This window comes from Saccostrea cucullata, unplaced genomic scaffold (genome assembly GCF_032062105.1).
Source record: "Saccostrea cucullata isolate Sc308-1 unplaced genomic scaffold, CSIRO_AGI_Scuc_v1 ctg5547, whole genome shotgun sequence".
Classification (NCBI taxonomy): domain Eukaryota; kingdom Metazoa; phylum Mollusca; class Bivalvia; order Ostreida; family Ostreidae; genus Saccostrea; species Saccostrea cuccullata.
Window position 1 is genome coordinate 113 of NW_026929518.1, and position 19,393 is coordinate 19,505.

At 33.8% G+C, this 19,393-nt stretch overlaps 2 protein-coding genes across 2 annotated transcripts; one reads left to right on the forward strand and one right to left on the reverse strand.

Moving 5' to 3' along the window:
* Positions 1-1,001: 1,001 nt before the first annotated feature.
* On the reverse strand, positions 1,002-5,725 carry LOC134281093 (macrophage mannose receptor 1-like; the record flags this gene model as incomplete). The annotated part of the gene is made up of 10 exons (XM_062763559.1): positions 5,528-5,725; positions 4,827-4,963; positions 4,144-4,268; positions 3,846-4,012; positions 3,638-3,765; positions 3,288-3,415; positions 2,834-3,000; positions 1,618-1,739; positions 1,394-1,521; positions 1,002-1,180 (listed from the first exon to the last, which is right to left on the reverse strand). Coding segments are annotated over exons 1-10 (1,479 nt in total), but the record flags the coding sequence as incomplete, so codon positions are not given.
* A 2,408-nt stretch (positions 5,726-8,133) lies between these two features.
* Positions 8,134-18,929, forward strand: LOC134281091 (nucleolar complex protein 3 homolog). The gene is made up of 22 exons (XM_062763556.1): positions 8,134-8,142; positions 8,334-8,614; positions 9,872-10,059; positions 10,325-10,515; positions 10,706-10,867; positions 11,282-11,375; positions 11,722-11,798; positions 12,128-12,247; positions 13,124-13,195; positions 13,356-13,412; positions 13,860-13,979; positions 14,170-14,250; positions 14,585-14,685; positions 14,784-14,856; positions 15,022-15,157; positions 15,332-15,402; positions 15,512-15,622; positions 15,757-15,885; positions 16,115-16,212; positions 16,501-16,597; positions 18,530-18,675; positions 18,797-18,929. The coding sequence occupies exons 1-22, from the start codon at positions 8,134-8,136 to the stop codon at positions 18,927-18,929; spliced, it is 2,547 nt and encodes an 848-aa protein (XP_062619540.1).
* Positions 18,930-19,393: the final 464 nt, after the last annotated feature.

Genomic DNA, 19,393 nt, shown 5'->3' on the forward strand with positions numbered 1-19,393 from the left:
CACAAAAAATAAACACCTAAAATATTTAATGAATATAGATGCATGATACATTATATATACAGTATGGAAAAGAAGATTAGAATTGATTTCGCTCGAGAACCAAACTGAACCAAAATTAATCTAATTCAAAATTTCAATATATCGGTACATAAAACGAAACTGACAAAATAAGTGGTTGTTTGCAGGAAAAAAAATAACGTCCCATGCCAGACTCGAACCAAAAACTTTTCGATTCCAGTGCACTGAACAGGTAGCCCAATTTATTGAGCTATCACCGTTAAACATGCACAGATGATTTTAAAAGGGCAAAGAAGCACCACATTCTCACATTTGAATTTTTTAGGGAAAAGTTCGTTTTTCATGGTCTCTGGGTCTTCTCTCCATTTTTTAAAAAAGTGTATTCGTTTCTTTGAATTAAAATACACACAAATAACGTTTCAAAATCATGGAGAGAAGACCCAGAGATAGAAAATTTTTTAGAAAAACGTGTTTAAAAATGTATCATTTTGTACCAAATGTGTGATCTGGCCAATTTTCAAGTTATTTTTTAGCAAATCAAAGCTCAATTTTGGGAAAGTATTTTCCTTTCCTGTTGCACAGGAAACCGATAAATAAAAAAAAATGTTAGAATTTCATGTGACATGTAGATAAAATTTTCACTTTTCAATTTCGCTCAGATTCCTGCCGAATACCAATCAAAAGCGCCCTCGTTCTTTAGTCAGAAGATAATGTGCTTGCAAATCCTCTTCTTTTAGATTTGTCTCTGTAACAGGGTAGCGTAACTTTGATATCCATTATCAATATTCAATCAGAATTGCTTACGTTTGATATTTATGAAAAATGTTTTCAGATAAACTCGCTGCATTTTTAGACGAAACATTGAAGAAAATGGCTTTATTAACAATTCTCGACTAATAACAAATAAAAAGGAAATCGCAGTACTCTCTTTGTATTGTCTGTAAAATCAAGAGAAATAAATAAAATAAAGTCTCTTTCTTTACCAGCTCTTGCTTTGTGTTTATTGCCAAAAGGTACCCATCCATATTTGTGATAAGTTGTCGGCAGATATCACGTGATTCGAACCACGTGGCTTCGACATTCTGAGTGGTGTTGCTGATGAAATAACAACTAAATTCATCTTCTTCAGGGGAGGGAATCCATCCAGCAGGACATGGAGCATCTGTTTAAAAGTACATTGTATAAAATTACTACAAGTCTTAGAATATTTGCATACAGAACAGGGTTTTCTTCAGTCAACATCAGGTTTTGTCCTTTGTTTATATTTCACTTGTCAATAATATATTAATATATGTACATGTACTTTTAAAATTGTTAAACGATATATCAAATCTTTTTATTAGAGTTTATTTTTTAAATCCTTCTTTATCTTAACCTTCAGATTGCAATTCACAGATATAAGGCAGTGGTTTATAGCAGGAGAAGTCGTTAAAGGTTCCGTCCTGGAGAATGAGACCACAGTCCTCTTCTCCTGCAAAGTCGTTAGGTTCAGCATTCCACCTCCTGCAATTAACAAGTCAATAAGAAGAGGAAAAATGGATGCAAGATACAGGATTCTCTGCGTTTGTATTCCTCTTTAAATAATAGCAATATTCTCACACTAAATCCATATTAGCCTTGTGTTCATTGGTCCAGTACCAGGTTTTGTCATGAGGGTGGAAGTGGAGTCCAGACCAAAAGGCGAAAGCCCGGTACTGCATTGTGATATACTGTATCCAGTCCTTGAAATCACAAAAGAAAAACCAGAAGTCTCTGTCGAGACTGAAGCTCTACTGGTTTGTACTTATAGCAAAGGAAGAGAAAAGTACTTAAGCAGTTAGAAATTGAAACTTTTCAACAGCAATAAATAGAATAATGATCCTTGATTAAGTCTCTTTATGTTCTTAGTGCAGTCTACTTGCATGCCACATTTATATTATAATCAGACTAAAATTGTATTTGGAGTAGCATTTTGAAAGAATTTCACAGAAATTTCTATTTTTAGTAACCACGGCAACACCGTTCATCGAAATCAAAAACCGATATACAGTATTATGTATCTTAGTGTAGTCTACTTGTGTGCCAAGTTATATTGAAATCAGACTAAAACTGTAGAAGGAGTAGTATTTTGAAAGAATTTCACAGAAATTTCTATTTTTAGTAACCATGGCAACACCATTCATCGAAATCAAAAAACCGATATACAGTATTATGTATCTTATTGTAGTCTACTTGTGTGCCAAGTTATATTGAAATCAGACCAAAACTGTAGAAGGAGTAGCATTTTGAAAGAATTTCACAGAAATTTCTATTTTTAGTAACCACGGCAACACCGTTCATCGAAATCAAAAACTGATAAACAGAATTATGTATCTTAGTGTAGTCTACTTGTATGCCAATTTATATTGAAATCAGACTAAAACTGTAGAAGGAGTAGCATTTTGAAAGAATTTCACAGAAATTTCTATTTTTAGTAACCACGGCACCACCGTTCATCGAAATCAAAAACCGATATACAGAATTATATATCTTAGTGTAGTCTACTTGTGTGCAAAGTTATATTGAAATCAGACCAAAACTGTAGGAGGAGTAGCATTTTGAAAAATTGTTTACAGACAGACAGACAGACGGACGGACGACGGACGCATTACTATCGCATAAGCTCTTCTGGTCTCTGACCAGTAGAGCTAAAAATTACAAAATGGAATTTGTAAAATACTGCATAAAAAGTGTCAAGAACTAGAGCATAGGGCTAACATATGCATTTTTGCATTTGAAATACCAATACATTTATATTTTTAAAACTGTTACAGAAATTTTTGATGTTAAGCTTTACTCTCTCGTCTTTGGTAGTGATTTGCAGGAGTCGGGTGTTGGCTTTCTGACATGCGTCATTTGAGTCCTTCCATGTGTGTCTAGCCGCAGTGTTAAACTTATAGCATTTGTACCCAGCACGTATCATGTTGTTTGGACATCCCAGTTCGTTCAAAACAGGGAGACTAGCTGTTGAAATGGATTTATAATAAGTTTAGTTTCAATCATATATGCGGAGATAACAGACAGTATTCGAGCTCATACGTCCATAAAACAATACAAAATAGGAGCGGAGCAAACACGGACCTCCAAAACATCATGAGATGGGATCAGGTTCCATGGTGGAGTGAGCATCCCCTGCATATTTTATTCACACATTGACATTTATATTATCCATATATATTATAATTATTTTTTCTCCCAATGAAAAACATTTATTACTACCTTGTTTTACCTGTATTTGAGATCTTCCTCACCTGTGATAGGAGTTTTACACACATAATAAGCCAGAGTGTCACACGACTCATCCCCAAACCTCCCATTGTTATAGATCAGACCACAGTGCTGGTTCCCTCCGAGATTGTTTGGCTCGTTCGCCCAAATTCTGAAAATTTGAAATTCTGACAATAAATGTTTATTCAATTTACAGTTAGTTTCACGCTCCCTAATGTGACAGATAATACATGATGTACCATATCATTGTTATGTTGGATTTAAAATAAAATTTGCTTGTCCAGTTTTCGTTCAATATTGTTTGTTCATTTTTCTATATTTCTTGCTTTCTTTTCTTAGAGATTTGAGAACCTCTTTGCAAGTGTTTGCTTACAGTAAATTCTGGTTGACCTTTTGACCGTTCCCCCATACCCACTGGCCTTCCACCGCCTGGTCACTCATCCCTATCCACCATAACTGACTCGTCTCGGACATAGTGGACAGCAACCGTCCAAGTGTCATCTGCAGATAATGTCATTTCATTCTTTAAACGATAGCGATGGTTATATTTACTGGTTTGCTTAAACAGAAAAATAGAGTACCAATTCTTGTTTGGTTTCGATTCTGGCTAGATATGTTGGATAGTTAGTAGAGATTTGGTTGTTTATACAGGTGTCACTGGCAGACTTCCAGGAATAGACGTCAAACTGATTACCAAACAGGTAACAGGACGTGTTCGACTGGGTCCAACCGCTTATACATCCGGTACCTGTAATTAATACATACGGAACGTACATTTTGTTGACTTGTCACTGCATGCTCACTTAATTATTCAAATATTTTTGTAAATTCGTATTTTATTCTGAAGGTTTTCTTTTCATTTTGGAAAAAAAGACTCACTTGATGTATACTCGCAGACGTAGCTGTGTTTTTCTGAGCAGTCTTCGTCACTGACGGTACCTTGAAAGTTGAGAGCACCACAGTTTTCCAAATGACGGGTATCGTCTGGCTCCGTGTTCCATACACTGATAGAGTAAATACGGGTTCGAAATAGTTTCGTGCTAATATAAACATATCTCCTGTTTTCCAAAACATTTTTTTGTTAAATTATAAGCCATTGTCGTACAAAAGCACGAAACTTTTGATGTTGCCAATCATGTATCTAGTTAGCAAAATTATTGTGACGATGACTTTTTTTTTTAAAAATTTAATGATGATAATTATGATATGGTCAATAAATAATGATAATGAAAATAATATATAAATGTAAGGATTTGATGATTGAAATATTGTTGATGGTTATTAGAATACTAATATACAGTTAAAATATTGATGATGACGAAGTCAACGATGATAATGATTTTTATATTCGCTGTTCCTTATCTTCGCCTTCTTCATTTGGTTGTGGAGGTTATTTGATTGATGGGGATGATACTTATAATGAAATGGGAATTATGAAGAAATACTAAAAAATATTAATTGATAATCATTAGATAAAACCTATGCGTTTATCTTTTTGATGAATGTTGGAATATATAAATGATTGTGATTTGAATGATGAGAGACATTGATGGGTTAGTTACACGGCGTTGCCTGTGGCCAGTGTTGACGCCGCGTTATTGCCCCAAGTCCAGGCCCCTGCGTGGTTAGTGTCCGTCAGGGAAGTCCACCACCTCTCCCTGACCATTGTCTGATTGTTCAGGACCTTTATAAAGTCAAGCTGGAAAAAATAATGAAATCAATTGTTAAAGCTCTAATGTTTAGCATGTATATAGTCTACAGATCATTTGTTTGTTTGTTTGTTTGTTTATTCAGGAAATGGCACAAGTCATATATGAAACATAAGATAGAAACATTAGAACATAATTGGCACATGGAATCAAAGAAATCATAAGATTTCGTAAAAAATACAATTGTAATAAAACACTGGCATCATTTCATAAAAAACAAGTACTTAAGAAAAAGCATTTAATTCAGTATATCTAAAAGAGATGGATGTTGATGGATATTAATGGGGATCTTTTACATTCTACATTCGCGGTTTATATTTTGCGTAAACTGCCCCAACCCAGTTTATACCGTATAAAATGGGTAGCTATTAAATTCATTCCTTAATTGTAGGAACGTCTATATGTACAAGATAAGTGATAGGTACAGATACTAAAAAGTTTGTTTCCTTTTATATAAGATTGAATATACTTATTTAACTCATCAAGTAACTGGATTTTTAAGCGAGTTAATTTTTTTAAATTTAATTTTGTAGGTGAAAATTTAACAACGTTACCCTTTCATCTTCGTTATAAAAATAAAGCAGATCTGAGTCCAGCTGTCCACATTCTGTGAAGGCCTCGCTATACTTAAGCTTTTGATTACTAAATAGATAGCATGAGCCATTGTACGTAACCCAGCCTCTGCCTAAAGGACAGGAGGGGTAACACAAAACACCTGAAAAGAGAGGTGAGTATGTAACAATAGATGGCATATCTCTACCTGGCCTGAAAACGGGGTAAGGAGGGGTGTATGTTAAGCATATGTTTGTTATACAGTCACAAGTAAACAGGAGGGGAACCCAAAACGTCTGAATAAAAAGCATGTATTTTTAGACTGTTCAAATCGATGTTAAAGTAATATCGAAGAGAGTGTCTTCCTTTTTGCAAACTAACAACTAAACTTTGAGAAAAGGAAGAATATACTTTTCAATCGTTAACTTCCGTTATTTATGTTCCAATATACTAATTTTCAACTGCATCGCGGTATAAAGTTTATGTCTGTCTTCAAGTTGATTCAATATGCAGGCGACAGTCGACAGCTAGAGGATGTTCACTCCTTCATGACACCTGATCCCACCTCTATTTCCAAAGGTTCGTGTGGACTGTGTTCATCATCTTCAACCTCTGAGCATGTTAACTGTTCGTTACCTTAAAGTGTTTACTCATCATTGATAAAAACGCTAAATTATTGTTAGAAAAAATAAATGTTACTGAATTAAGTCGGTTTAAGAGTAAGTTTTAGAACAGCAGTGTTTGCTGTTATCATAAAGACACAATAGGAATCTATCGTGAAATATCGTTACAGTTTAACAGTAAGTATCTTTCGCTTAATTAAGCTGAAGGTTGATGCAGACAGGTTTTTGGTGGGTGGGTGTGGTGGTGGTGTTGCATCAATTTTAGAGAAAGATGCATTTAATATCAAAACATGAATCGTTTTTAAAAGTAATATTTGACAAGTCGTATCCAACACAAGCATAACAATGGGGTATGATGTGTACTATAATTTGTAGAATGAACATTGATTTTATCTTTACCTTAGATAACGATTTTACCATCTATAAGCGTGGTGATGTATCAATGAACAATATTGTTACCGGTATATGTTTTATCTATTATCAATATTTAGCTTATTCTTTTCATATCGGTTAAAAAAGCACAGAAAAGAAAAAAATCCCTCAATATTCCTAACTGCCAAAACATTTTAAACAAGAGTCAGAAATAACATGTTATTTCATTTAACTTTCTGTATTTCTTTCAAGCTATATCAAAAATATTTTTCAAAAATCATTTACAAAAATAAATTTTTACTTACCTTTATATAATAGAATTACCGTAAATATCACAGATTTAATTAAATACAACATAATTAATCCTAAATTAGGTTATTGTCAATGACTCCAGGTATACATCGTTTACCGATTTATCAGTCATCATATCAGTAAAGGAAATATGAATTTTAAGGAGTGGATCTAATTTTTTTTCTCGCCGGGAATAGAGCTTACTCTATTGATTTTTTTTTTTTCCACTCAAGAAACAAATGGGATATTAATAATAAAAAAGAAATGTATAAGGCTAAATTTTCTAACTCAGACATAACAAATACAAATTACGAACCCATACCTGCATGTACCTGTTCAATGATGCACAAGTTTACTTGTATAATTATGAAACGCTTTAAATTCACTGTAGATAATGAAATGCGGGCCATTTTTATTATTAAAGATGAATTGGAACATCAATGTATCTGATCTAAATGTGCCATTTCTATTCTTACATGTAACAAAATTTTAATAATTGTCATAAATACATGTGTATATATCTATACCACTTAGTGAGAGGAATTCGAATGGGGAAAACTTCTGGAATGGTGGATAGAAAATTCATCCTGAAATTTAGGATTTTTTTCTGAAAACTTCTTAATTCGTTCAGGAAATTGTTTCAGTTTGTTGGGAGGGGTGGAGAGTCTTACAGGAATTTTTGGTAAGCCACCTTATTTTTTCTAATCGGATATTAACCCCCACCCCCTCCTCGGGTTTACGGGCCTGTAGTCTACATTTTGGAATACTTTATACGAATAATCTTCAAAAGAGATATTCAAAATTTCCGAACACAACGTTACAAGCTGTGAATAATATCAAATTATAAACTATTTCATTAAATTCGTAGAAGACACGATATAAAAATGAGGTAATAATTCTTCTTACCCCCCCCCCCCTCCCCGACAAAAAAACCCCCAAAGAAACGAGTTACTGCGAGTTTTTAATGTTCCATCTGATAGTTTTTTGACTGTCAGTTGATTATATACTTCATAGCATAGCACTGTGCTATGAAGTATGTAACAACTGCCAGTCAGCCACTTTGAGGAACGAAAGATCTACTTCTACACTTCCTAGCTTATCATAATAACAGTATTAATGTATCCAAATGGATCTTTGCTTTGAGAATGGTCAGAAATTCAACACTTCAATTCTTTTGAAAGCTATTTAAGGACCATATAATTTGTTGAATAGCATAAACCATAGACCTAGGTCTTATGCATAAACTAAAGTATTCAGGTCTACAGCGTTTTACGTGTTACTAGTCCAAACGTTTAAGCGCCTAGATGATTAAGATTGTCAATATGGCTGCGGTAGGTGCACATGCGACTTTCTGTTTCAGTTTGAATCTGATTTTTCTTATTGTATTGTTTTGTATTGCTGATATATTTATCTTAAAAATTACCGATGTCTTTATTCTATGTTGAACTTGTTTTTAAAATAGAAATTCTGTTTTCATTTCAGTACTTTTTGGGCTTTAAAATTTTCTCATTCTTTAATACAGAAGAAGTCAGCAAAACGTGGAGGTAAAAGAAAAGGTTACAAAGCCAGTTCTGTCAAGTTATCCAATAAAAGGACATCTAAACTCGCCAAACAAGGGAAACTGAAACCAAAAAAAAAGAAGAAAGGATTGGCAGATGTAAATCAACAAAACGAGAGGAGGGACAATATTCAAGTAAATGGGAGAGGGGTGGAATCTGAAGAGAGTGATTTAGGTGAAGAAGACATAGAGTTTTATGGTACACCAGGAAATGCCCAAGGCTTTATAAATGCTGCAAAGTCTAGGTTTGTACAACATATGTTTCAAAGTCATTTTGACCCCAAAGGTACACACAAGGAGAGATACAAAATATTATGTATAGGGAGGCACTATGCCATTGACATCTTTTTCACATTTTGTTCTGGATTTGGAATATATAAGGCCATCCTTAAAAAATATATTTTTTGCGGTAACGCGCCTCATCATTTTAGGTGTGAGTAGGTAGGTAGGCTTTTTTTTTTTTTTGAGATAAATTGTCAGAAATAAATTTCGATGATATAGAGGTATTAACTATGTCTCAATTTTCACCTTACTTATCAAACAGGAAAATTAAAGCATTCTAAATGAATTCAATCTTTTATTGCTCAAATATCAGAACACATCAGTTCTTTTTAGACAAACTTTTTCTAAGAAAGTGACTCTCATCAGCCACGTACCTCAAATAACTGACTCCACACTAATCTAGTGTTTCGGGGGTGAGATATTTACGAGGTTTAAGATTTTGATAGTTTATTAATTAGCTGCAAATCCGCAATCATCCCACGTGGAATTTTTTCTGCCACCAATTTCGTGGCGATCTCGTAAACATCATACCATGTATCTGTAAGGTGGAACTGACGCACAACATTTTTTTTGCCTAGTAATTAAGATGTTTTTCCTTTAAAATTTACTGTAACTGACAGAACTATAGAGTCAATATTTCCCACAACCTTCTCGGACGCCATCTCTAAATTTGTAATCACAAAGACGTTTTAAAAGTACTTGGGGGAAAGATAAAGCTTCGGTGTAACCGAGACGTAAAAAAAAAAATCAATCGGATAAAAACGGAAAATGGATACGTAAAAAAAAAAGACAGATTTTTGAACCGATAAAAAAAATCCAGTCGGGTGGATTTTGCTGAGTCGGTCGCGTTACAGCAAAAAAACAATTTTTTAAGGATGGCCTACTGAATGTAAAATGTCAGTTTCTTTTTGATTACAGTAAAACTCGTTCAGTACGAACATGGATATTGCGAATTCATGGATATAGCGAAGTCATCTCGGATCCCCAGCTTTATAAGTTTAATGAGTTTATTATATGGTTATAAAGAATTACGGATATAGCAAAGTAATTTCATAGGTAACAGTGACTTCGTTATAATGGAGTTTTGCTGTATCACCAATAAAGTTTTTTTCATCATGCATTTAATCAAAAAAGTTCACCTATAAATATTCTATAAGCATGTATCTGTACTCTATTATGTATTTGTGCCATAATTCATAACCTTCCTTATGTTACTTTAGAACGTTATCTAAAGAGGTGGTAAAAAGTGGAAAGAAAAGAAAGAAGAAGGACCCAGATGAGGGAGAAGAAGAGCAGTATGAACAGAGACCTCGTAAACTGTTTGCTAACGATGAAAATGTTAAGTCACTGCTGCCCATAAAAACAAAGAAAGGTGTCATACCACAAGTGACTCTTGCCATTCCAGAAGGTGCGCATGAGTTTACAAGTAAATAAAGAGATAATAATTAATCTCTAAATGATTACAAGTCAATACTTATGATTAAAATCTGATCACTAATTTCATTTGTTACTGAGGTAAATGTTTCTACACTTTCAATATTAGAATACTGCTCACCATTGTTTTATCTTAGATAGTTAGATTTTCAAGTGAAGTTTACTTAGTTTTGTCTCACTCAGAAGTGTTTTATTTAGTAGATTTTTAAAATCATGGTTAATTTAAATTTTGAAAAAAGTTTGTGAAGATGAACCTGCAGTTAAGGAGGAAGAAATTAATGAGCCAGAAGCAAGCCCAACAGAGAAGGAGGAAGAGTTACCAACCCTGACAAATGTAGAACTGTATGCTAACAGACAGGAAAAGCTGCGGGCTCGGAAATCAAGGATAGCTGCCCTGGCAAGCTCCCTCATAGAGAATCCTGAGGAAAATGTAAGCATGGTGATCTTAATAGCTGTCCATGACAGCTTTCCTGTATCTAAATGAAGAGATTATTACATAAGAGCAGCAGCTTATCTATTAATATTCTCAGTATTACTTATTTTATCATCAACAACAAACTACTTAAAAATTGCATGATAGTTCATTGTTTTGTCAAGATTTTTCATATTTCATATTTCAGATTAAAAAGCTGAAGGAGTTGAGATCATACACTGTGGAGAGTGACCCAGATGTATTTTTGACAGTGCGTAAACTTGCCATGGTATCTATGATGGAAGTGTTCAAAGACATCATACCCGGCTATAGGATTAGACTGCCAACAGAGGCTGAAAAAGCACAGAAGGTTTGTTTTATTTTTATTTATAATTAGTTTGAGGGAAATATATTACTGTAAAGATGTTTTTTCTGTGGGATCATAATTTGAAGGGATTACAATTTCTGTTCAATATGCAAGAAGAAAACAATGCAAATTTCTATTATTGCCTCTTTATGTTAGAATGATGTCACAAATTTTCAAGAAAAACTAATGACAACCTACAAGTGTAAACTACTCTCACATATGAAAAATGTATGTCTAAAATATTCTTAGTATCAGAAGCTACATGTATATGCTGCTTAAAAATTATTTCAAAGATCAATAAAATAGATTTTACTGTAGAATAATGAAACAACTGTAGAAGAACTGTTGAATTTTATGACACACGTTTCATTTGATTATTTATACTAGTATGTATCATTTGTTGATAATTTTTTACAGCTTAAGAAAGAAACAAAGCAGATTCGAGACTTTGAAGAGACTTTTTTATTGAATTATAAAAAGTATTTAGAGTTTTTGGAAATGACTTGTAAAGGTAAATTAATAGAATATGAATTTATTAAGTAGACAAATTGATAAATAAAAGATTGATGAAGGATCAATTATTTGCAATGAAAATAATGCAGTTGTTGAGTCTCTGTAGAAAATGAATTTCAAACATTTTCTGTTTTCTGATGTAAACATAGTAAGGAATCAAGCCTTGTTTATTTGCTGATTACATTAAAATTCCTATGGCTTAAATAAATGGAGATAATACATGTACTTATTTTCATCATGATAAGAGGAGAATTTGAATTGGTAGCATATTATATGAAACAACCTTGAACATGCAATGCCTTTTATATTGGGACTTCATTTCTCAAGTTATTTTTGTCTTGTAGGAAAACTTGTAGAGGACAAGGATAAGAAATACTCCAGGGGAGGAGCTGAACTGAAACTCTCCTCTTCTGCCTCACAGGTGAGTGATGTCTGTTGAGACCTGAAAATCTAAAGTTCTCATAAGTTAGAATTCATTCGTTTGCCCCTTGTTTTTGAGGGGAAGATCAGAAACAAAACACCCTCCTGTATTAAGAATTTTTTGAAAATCATGGCCTCTTGGGCCACATTAAGGGGAAGGAGTTTCTCTGTTGACATAGGAATATGTAGAGAAAAAATTTTAAAAATACATCTTCACAAAAAGACAAGTGCTACAATTAGTCTGCTTGTAGTATAAATACATGTATTCCAGTTTGATCAAATCCTGGATCCCCATTGACAACATATTTACTTAATTCTTTTTGTTATCAGACTATGTCGGTGTTGGCTGTGAAGTGTCTGTGTGAATTACTGAAGACCCAACCTCACTTTAACTACAGGAACAACATCATCACTGTGCTGGTCCCCCTCATGAACCGGGGCAATAGAGAGGTAAGTCTAATGGTTCAACATCATCACTGTACTGGTCCCCCTCGTGAACTGGGGCTATAAAGAGGTAAGTCTAATGGTTCAACATCATCACTGTACTGGTCCCCCTCGTGAACTGGGGCTATAAAGAAGTTAGTCTAATGGTTCAACATCATCACTGTACTGGTCCCCCTCATGAACTTGGGCTATAAAGAAGTTAGTCTAATGGTTCAATACATCACTGTACTGGTCCCCCTAATGAACTGGGGCAATTCAGAGGTAGGTCTAACTGTACTGGTCCCCCTCATGAACCAGGGCAATAAAGAGGTAAGTCTAATGGTTCAGCATCATCACTGTACTGGTCCCCCTCATGAACCGGGGCAATAAAGAGGTAAGTCTAATGATTCAACATCATCACTGTACTGGTCCCCCTCATGAACTGGGACAATAAAGAGGTAAGTCTAATGATTCAACATCATCACTGTACTGGTCCCCCTCATGAACCGGGGCAATAAAGAGGTAAGTCTAATGATTCAACATCATCACTGTACTGATCCCCCTCATGAACTGGGACAATAGAGAGGTAAGTCTAATGATTCAACATCATCACTGTACTGGTCCCCCTAATGAACCGGGGCAATAGAGAGGTAAGTCTAATGGTCCAGCATCATCACTGTACTGGTTTCCCTCATGAACAAGGCAATAGAGAGGTAAGTTGAATTAAAGGTGTTACAAAGTACAAATAGTGATTGTCTGTTAAATATTGAACATTTTGGTGATATGGCAACATTCATTAAAACAATTCAACAAGATTCATCAAATATTTGTGGATAGACGTGTATTTTAATTCCTGTAGAGTTTTTACAGATATAATCCATCCTCTTTGTGTTGTGATTTTAGATCTGTGGTATTGTTTGTGAGACTGTTCAAGATGTATTTAGAGGAGACAAATCGGGGGACTTATCATTAGAGGTAAATAGTTAAATCACACCCAAAGGCTTCTTAGAACCAAGTTTTTATCCTCAAATTCTAAAAGAAGTATAAAAGCAGTAAACTTCTTTTTTTTAAATTTATTGTCATGTAATGATGTAGCAGTAAAAGATTCCTTGTAATATATTTTTTTTTCTTTTAGATTATAAAATGTATCAGTAGAATGGTCAAGACTAGGGATTTCAAGGTCAGAAAGGAGGTAAGAAATACATTGTAAACATTTTACATCTGACTGGGTATTTAATGTTGCAGCTTAGCAGAAAGCAGCTCCTATTTCTCGTATATATACATGTACCTTATCCTAGCAGGTATTTTTTGTGGTCGGAAATTTTGTCATTTGTCCTCAGAAATGTAGTAAATCAATTTCTGTATTTTTAATTTCTTTTTTGCGTCATACCTTGAGAAAATATCTATGTAGGATATCTATATTTAAACAATAAAATGCTTTCTTTGGTTGTTAGTAAAGAAATTAATGTTGCAGCTGTTGCAGAAAAAAATACATAAAGTGCTTAGGGGTTATGTGATTTTTCTCTGCAATAGCTGCAATGTTAATTTCCATTCCAACAACCAAAGAAAGACATTGTATTGTTTATTTTTACTTTGTTCTTTTGTGTTACGTAAATGACGTACTGAGACCTTCCATCAGGTGCTGGACACGTTCCTGAGTCTGAAGATAAAGGAGGTCGATTACGAGGGGGACTCGGTGAAAAAAGACGGTAAAACCAGGAAAGAGATGATGAAGAAACTGTCCAGGAGAGAACGAAAGGTAGGAGCTTAGAAACAGAGAGAAGTTGGCAAGGATTTTAGTGCATGAAATGTAATAGCATTGTGATATTTTATGCAATGTCCACAATAGATTTTAATTTCCAGAAATTTAAGTGAAATTCTTACAAATCACAATTATAGGTCATGTGTTTGTTTAAATAAGGGTTCATAAACAAAATTTTTTTTTGCAGAAAAAGAAGAAGATGGAACTTCTAGAACATGAACTTTTAGAAACGAGGGCATCAGAAGATAAAAAAAAGAAAATAAAAATGGTATTATTTGCTCTTTACACAAGTAAAGTACTTTATTTAACATTTAAACTGAGTTGTAATTGCATGTTATATCAAATAAATAAAAAAAAAAAGGAATGAAAATCATCACATAACCAAAGTGTCTTTAAAATGTTTAATACACGGAGCATAACATCATTGATAAAACAATTTTCAAATTGCTGATAATGTTTATCACGTTTATTTTTATATTTGCTAGAAATTACAGATATTCATCTCAAAGAAATTCATTTTAAAAATTCTGATAATTAGATTCAACTACAGTAAAATTCTTCTATACACATTAAGATGTTTGAATTCCTCTCTTTTTTTGTAGCACACAGAGATAATTCAGACTGTCTTTCACACTTACTTCCGAGTTTTAAAGAGTCTAGAGAAGTCCACACTCCTACCCTCTGTACTGGAGGGGCTGGCCAAGTAAGCAGATCTGTCAGCTGTATAAAACATGCCTAACAGTTGTTAAAATTATTCAATAACAGTCTGAGATTTATCAATGTAATCCTTTATAATTGTAGGTTTGCCCATCTGATCAATGTAGATTTCTTCGATGATTTGTTTAATGTCTTCAACACCTTGATAGACTCAGGGGTAAGTTCATACACTTTTTGTATGATCATACTTTGCTACCTGTATCATGTCAAAATGTCTTTTTTGACAGGACATTCCAATTTTTAATTAAGTATATTATACCATTAGTTGTGTGTGATTTAGAGAATTTCAGTAAATGTACACATTTTATCTGTGATTATCCAGAATCTGGGCTACAGAGAGTCCCTCCACTGTATCAAGACGGCCTTCACCATTCTGATGGGTCAAGGTGATGTCCTCAATATTGACCCCATGAGGTTTTACACCCACCTGTACAACACCATGCTGAAAGTGAATGCAGGTCAGTCATTTATGGTTTGATGATTAGCAAAGATTTAATTTATATACAAATTAGTTTCTGTGGCAACTAGAAATAAGAATTCTGTTACTTTCATTGTTTTTGAAAATGAGGATTTTTTTAATAACAAATTCTAGTTAAATAACTCCTTGAATAGTAATGAATTTAAATTTACAGGTGTGTCCAGTGATGATGCTTCGTTGGTATTGGAATGTGTAGAGTGTATGTTAGGACGAAGAAAAAGACAGGTAAAAAATATTAAGTTTTATGATAATTGCAAGTTATCCTTAATTTTTAAAAAATTTTGCATCAAAGGAGCACTTGATAAAATTTTTCTCAATTTAATTTTGTCTGTAGATTTCCCAGCAGAGAGTGCTGGCCTTCATTAAGAGGATCTGTACCCTGGGTCTACAGCAGGAGGGACACAGCTGTTTGGCCATGCTAGCAGCCCTCAGAGGATTCATAGTGGTCTGTTTACCTCACTCAAAATTTGACAGTTTGATAAGATTTGATTTTGATTATTTTTTTTTTGCAGTTAATAAACTGAAAATATGTAGAATAAAGCACAAACGTTTTGAACTGATGTGTTATTTATTTTGTAGAATTATCGATGTAGTGAGCTTCTGTACGATAACGAGACACAAGGTAGTGGCGTCTTCCTACCAGAGTTACCTCACCCTGAACACAGTAATGCTCACAACACTATGTTATGGGAGATAACTCTTATGAAGGTAATTCACCTAATTTACATGATCTGCTTGTTCTATTTCAGACATCTTTTATATTTTCTAAGAAGCTATTTATAAATACAAACTAAGTTACATTAACTGGTCTTTCCTTTAAATTGTTTAAAACTTGTTTTCACATTTAACTAAAAAAAAATATGTTTCTAAAAATAAAAGATGTAAATGAGTTGTGCGATATGTGGAATGCATCATTATTAAGTTATGTGTTTCGCAGCGTCACTACCACCCGATTGTCAGACAGTTTGCAACACATCTGTCCAAAATGGCCCCAACCTCAGGTGAAGGTCAGCTTCCTGTTGACCTGATACGTAGGTATGTTTAGGTGTTATTAGCTTCCTATAGGTATGGTAGATAGGTGAGTACTGTATATACAGGTGTCAAATATCCAACAGGTGTTATTCATGTATTTAATTTTTATGAATCTCATAGTAGATACAAGTAATTATTTTGTATATACAGGTGTTATAATGTCCTAGTATGTAAAAGTTGAGTTTAAAATCTGTCTCTTAAAATTTTTAAAGATGAGATTTTTGTAGCTTTTAAATATTTTATAAATATTTTATTATATAGAGTATGCTTACAATTCTGTTTTGTTTCAAGGGATCCAAAAGACTTTTTAAAAGAATACAATCCAACAGAGATTTTCTTTGGGGTAAAAATCCCAGAAAAATGTTCAACAAAAAAGAAGTTTTCCAAGGTTAGTGTTTAATATACTGTATAATATTTTATTTAAGCAATAACTTTATTTTTTAAATAATTATGCAAGATATCTTCATGTACAAATTTAATTTATGCATTTGTTAGTGAAAAAAATTAAAGATAACAATAATTAAAATTCCTGAAGATTTTCTCTCATTAAATTACGGTGTCTCGAACAATGGTAATCAATTTATTGTTTTTAATAATTATAACAAAAATAAGTCAGTAGAAAGAAATCTTATAAAATGACGTAAGCAAGTGTATAGGAGCGAAAAATAACAGGGGCGAAAATTACATGGGCCGGAAATAACCCTGCATACAGTGTATTTTTGAAGATTGCACATGAACAATTTATTGAAAAATGTACATGTATATTATTTGAGCAAAAAATTTTTCACTATAAAATGAGAAAGACTGGGAAGGTATTCAATTCATGTCTTTGAATTTTCAGTTTTGGAAACGTGTTTTACAAAAGTACATGTAGATACTTAAAATATCAATGACTTTCTAAGTTGACCGAGATTTTTGCAGAGAAAAAGGTGGACAGAAAATTAATGTATGATTTCTTCTTGTCTTTTGGTAGAACTAACCAAAGGGAGTGAGTTTTACTTTTTATGTAACATGATACATCGACTAAACACTGTTCTCTGATTTGGCTGCTTACCTTCTGGGAAGAAAACTTTTCCATCCGTATTTAACCACTGCCCAGCTTTGTCAAATTTGGCACTTGTAAAACTCATATAAACTTGTAAAATGAATTTAGATAAAAGCATTATATTAAGACATAAAGCATTGTTCTGTTTTTATGATACATGTAAAAAAAAATGTAAATTCTGAATTTATCGGGTGGCAGTAAATACAAAAAATTTGTCATGTCATGACGCATCGTCGCAAACCACGGCCAAAATGTACGATCCTCTCCCATTCTGGAGAGAGCTATATGCGGACTCCGGACCGTGGCTTGAGACGATGGTCATGACGCAGATTCGCTTAATTTTGACTGTTCAAGGTAGCTCAGTCGGAAGAGAGCTCGCTCCGTGATCTTGAGTTCGAATCTCGGCTGCGACTGACCTAAGTCGATAAAAAATGGGTAACAACTGTTCCTTCGCCATGCACTCGGCACCTTAAAGTGAAAGTTACAGGTCCTTCGGATGAGACCTTATAAGAACCGAGGCCCCTGTCACGGTAGGCGTTGGTACGATAAAGAAATGTTCCTGAGTGCCGAGTAAATGTCAAAATTTGAAGCCCTTCACAGGTATGGTGACGTCTCTATAAAAAAAGTGAAAAATTCTCGAATGGAGCGTAAAAAAGTTACACTCAATCAATCAGATCCGCTTTTATGTACTGGCGTTGAGGATAAATATCCCAAACATTTTTCCATAAATCGGCATTATTTCTCATAGATTTATATTCAAATATGTAAGTTACTTACCAAAAAGGTGTTTTCCAGATTTTGTCACAATGCCGAAAGTATGTGCAAAAGTTTGTTTAAAATTAAAAACAAAACAAAATAGAATGTATCTTGGCACAACAGAAATCTTACGGTTTCTCTGTATTTTAGGAATAATTTATTCATTTAATGTCATTTACATTCAAAATCAGTCAATAAGCACTAGTATACATCAACCCTGCATACCATTTTTGTTTGTGTTTATATCCTTAATTCTTAAAAGATGAACAGAAACGATGTCTCAAACATAAACTAACTTTAAGAGACATGGGCGTCCCAAGAGAGAGGTCAAGAAGATACTACAGTCATAGACTTCATGTTTAATCTTGGACTTCCAGGGTAGTTTAAATACAATTTCGCAATCAATAAAAATTGGCAATGTCATGTCTATAAATAAATTAATCCACGATTCGTCTTATACCGTGTATTTTAACCTCAACCGAAAATTCAAAGAACAGTCATGATGGTATAATATTTTAGTCAAGCATGAAGTGTTTGTCTCGGGGTCCCCTCCTCTCGGGCCTGACGCACGTTCTGAGACTGCCAGGTTACTTAACATTAGAGGCATGGCTCCGGTCCAGCTCAGAGAAAACAATTCTACAGCACGCTGTAGCCACCGTAGGTAGGTACACATGTACATTGTTCTTTGGTCTTCATTTGCTACTATCCTTCTTACATTTTTGTAATTTTATCGTTTAGATTAAGGTTAAACAATGTGCCTTAGAAGTCTTCTTATTTTCTTTCTAGCGCTAATCCTGGTAGCAGCATTGATACTACTCCAAAACGAGCACCTGTTCTTTTTATACAAGTCCCTATTTGGTGGATTTCTTCTTCTGGTGATGTATTTCTACGCTTTAACCATTATGGACAGGATATGTGATTGTATAGAAACCAGCAACCTGGATATTATTAAGACTTACGTGGCCCTCTATGCAGTTGGACTTCTAGTTGTCTATTTATTCCGAAAAAGGAGATTAAAGGACACGTTTTTATTAGCATATACACTAATTGCAGTCACCAAAAACCTTAATTTTCGTTTAACTGTCAGTCAATATACTCGGTATTTCTTCAATGGACTAATACTTTTACACCTTATCTCTCTTGCAGTTGATTTTTTCTACCCTATCATAAAAAAACTGACAAATAAGTTCAAAACATGGGTATATGTAGCAAAATTTTGTGGTCTACAATTCGTATATAGTTTTATAAGGGCTTTTTCAAATTCTAGATGTTTACAATCACAGCTTCTTTTGTTTTCAATGATTTCCTTTATATTTAATATTTATTACTATATGTCATGGCCGGTTGATGTCCATGTGACCCTAACTGAGTTAGGATGGGTTA

Coding starts and splice junctions, on each gene's coding strand:
- LOC134281091 (XM_062763556.1), top strand. Junction 11,376..11,721: donor TTTGGAAATGACTTGTAAAG/GTAAATTAATAG, acceptor TTTGTCTTGTAG/GAAAACTTGTAGAGGACAAG. Junction 15,403..15,511: donor TAGGACGAAGAAAAAGACAG/GTAAAAAATATT, acceptor TTTTGTCTGTAG/ATTTCCCAGCAGAGAGTGCT.